The sequence below is a fragment of the Pundamilia nyererei genome, unplaced genomic scaffold, assembly GCF_000239375.1.
Source record: "Pundamilia nyererei isolate P.nyererei 1_Seehausen unplaced genomic scaffold, PunNye1.0 scaffold00607, whole genome shotgun sequence".
Lineage (NCBI taxonomy): Eukaryota > Metazoa > Chordata > Actinopteri > Cichliformes > Cichlidae > Pundamilia > Pundamilia nyererei.
Window position 1 is genome coordinate 52,257 of NW_005188008.1, and position 1,033 is coordinate 53,289.

The 1,033-nt window shown below is 51.2% G+C and overlaps 1 protein-coding gene across 1 annotated transcript in view; it reads left to right on the forward strand.

Annotated features, from left to right (window-relative positions):
* The window catches only part of cyp7b1 (cytochrome P450, family 7, subfamily B, polypeptide 1), an 11,528-nt gene extending 10,501 nt beyond the window's left edge, over positions 1 to 1,027 (forward strand). Inside the window, exons 6-7 of the mRNA XM_013907913.1 lie at positions 471 to 782; positions 878 to 1,027. Coding sequence (XP_013763367.1) covers positions 471 to 764 — 294 coding nt within the window. The 3' untranslated portion in view covers positions 765 to 782; positions 878 to 1,027. The remainder of the gene's footprint in view (positions 1 to 470; positions 783 to 877) is intronic.
* Positions 1,028 to 1,033: the final 6 nt, after the last annotated feature.

The following is a 1,033-nucleotide window of genomic DNA, read 5'->3' on the forward strand; positions in this document are numbered from 1 at the left end:
TTCAGAGGGGCTGTTACCCCTGAAGCCTTGAATCCCTGCAGAATCACAGTTCTGGTTTTTGTGTAACTTTAAGGTGTTTTCATCCAGTCATGTGATCAACTCCAAATTAAGAGGAAAGTCTGGAAACCTTTGAAATCCACACAGACTGATTATCTGCTGTTGGGGGAAATGATGGGTTATTAAAGCAGCACAGGGAACAATACTGCCATCTGTAGGCATTTTAGTCAAACTCCATCTTCCATCCATTTTTCTTCCGCTTTCCAGCTTATCAGCACCTCAGCCTGTCCCAGGAGTGACGGGGTGAAAGGTCATCATTCTGTGGCAGGGCTCCATCTGAGCCCAGGTTTATTAAGTCGGTGGTTTCTTCCTCTCAGGGCTCATAGCCGAAGCTGTAACAGTCATTTGAAGTGAAGGGATGCCACGTTTGACTGTTGTTCGTCACGCTGTCGTTCTTCTCTCTGTGCCGTCAGACGTTCCGGTTCGACCGCTACGTGCAGAACGGCCAGAAGAAGACCAACTTCTACAAGCGTGGCCAGAAGCTCAAGCATTACCTCATGCCTTTCGGCTCAGGTGCCAGCAAGTGTCCCGGACGTTTCTTCGCAATCAATGAGATCAAACAGTTCCTGTCCGTGATCCTGCTTTACTTGGACCTGGAGTTGGAGGAGGGCCAGAGCAAAGCCACCTTGGACCTCAGCAGAGCCGGCCTGGGAGTCATGCTACCAGCTGAAGATGTCCGCTTCCGCTACAGGCTGCGGCCTGTCTAACGGGGACCCCCCCAGCAGGTGAGGCTCCTCTGCACGGGCATATCCAACCTGGTGTTCGTAGAATTCTCGATCACGTTCTGCTCAGATTTTTCTAATTTCTGCTTCATTTTCAGTCGTCCTGGTTCCCTGTGAGCGCCGACCTCGCGGCATGCACTTCTGTGCACAGCCTGGACAGCGAGAGACCAGAAAGAACCAGACGTGCTGCACATGAACAGCTGTGGAGACGCTGGACAGGTTGAAGCTTCCAGCCTGTCGGATTTTTTTTTTTT